Source organism: Opisthorchis viverrini (genome assembly GCF_000715545.1).
Source record: "Opisthorchis viverrini unplaced genomic scaffold scaffold30756, whole genome shotgun sequence".
Lineage (NCBI taxonomy): Eukaryota > Metazoa > Platyhelminthes > Trematoda > Opisthorchiida > Opisthorchiidae > Opisthorchis > Opisthorchis viverrini.
Window position 1 is genome coordinate 1 of NW_008773836.1, and position 337 is coordinate 337.

Here is a 337-nt window from a genome sequence, read left to right on the forward strand (position 1 = left end):
CCGGTTTTCACGACAGTCCTGTCTTTTCCTTTCACCCACGGAGTCAGTCAGTCAGTTCCGGAAACCTGGAATCAACACGTACACAACATCGTTAGTCGCAGTCGGGCTGAGCGAGCGGCCAGTAGAAAATTGCGAGAGGACATTGGAAACAATCTGGCACAAATCGGCCAGTTCTTGGCCGAACGCTGGGCCGACGTGAATGCCGCGTTAGCACAACGAATTCGGGAGGTGACTGATGCTCGTAACCAAATCCAAGCCAGCCTGGGACATGTGAGTTGAGATTGTTTCCAGTAAGAGCCCGCTAATTTAGTGTGAGTTGTTTAGGTTAGGTTTATAA

The 337-nt window shown here is 50.4% G+C and overlaps 1 protein-coding gene across 1 annotated transcript; it reads left to right on the forward strand.

Annotated features, from left to right (window-relative positions):
* Positions 1-47: 47 nt before the first annotated feature.
* Positions 48-269, forward strand: T265_16354 (hypothetical protein; the record flags this gene model as incomplete). Its single annotated transcript, XM_009179971.1, has 1 exon — positions 48-269. A coding segment is annotated over one exon (219 nt), but the record flags the coding sequence as incomplete, so codon positions are not given.
* Positions 270-337: the final 68 nt, after the last annotated feature.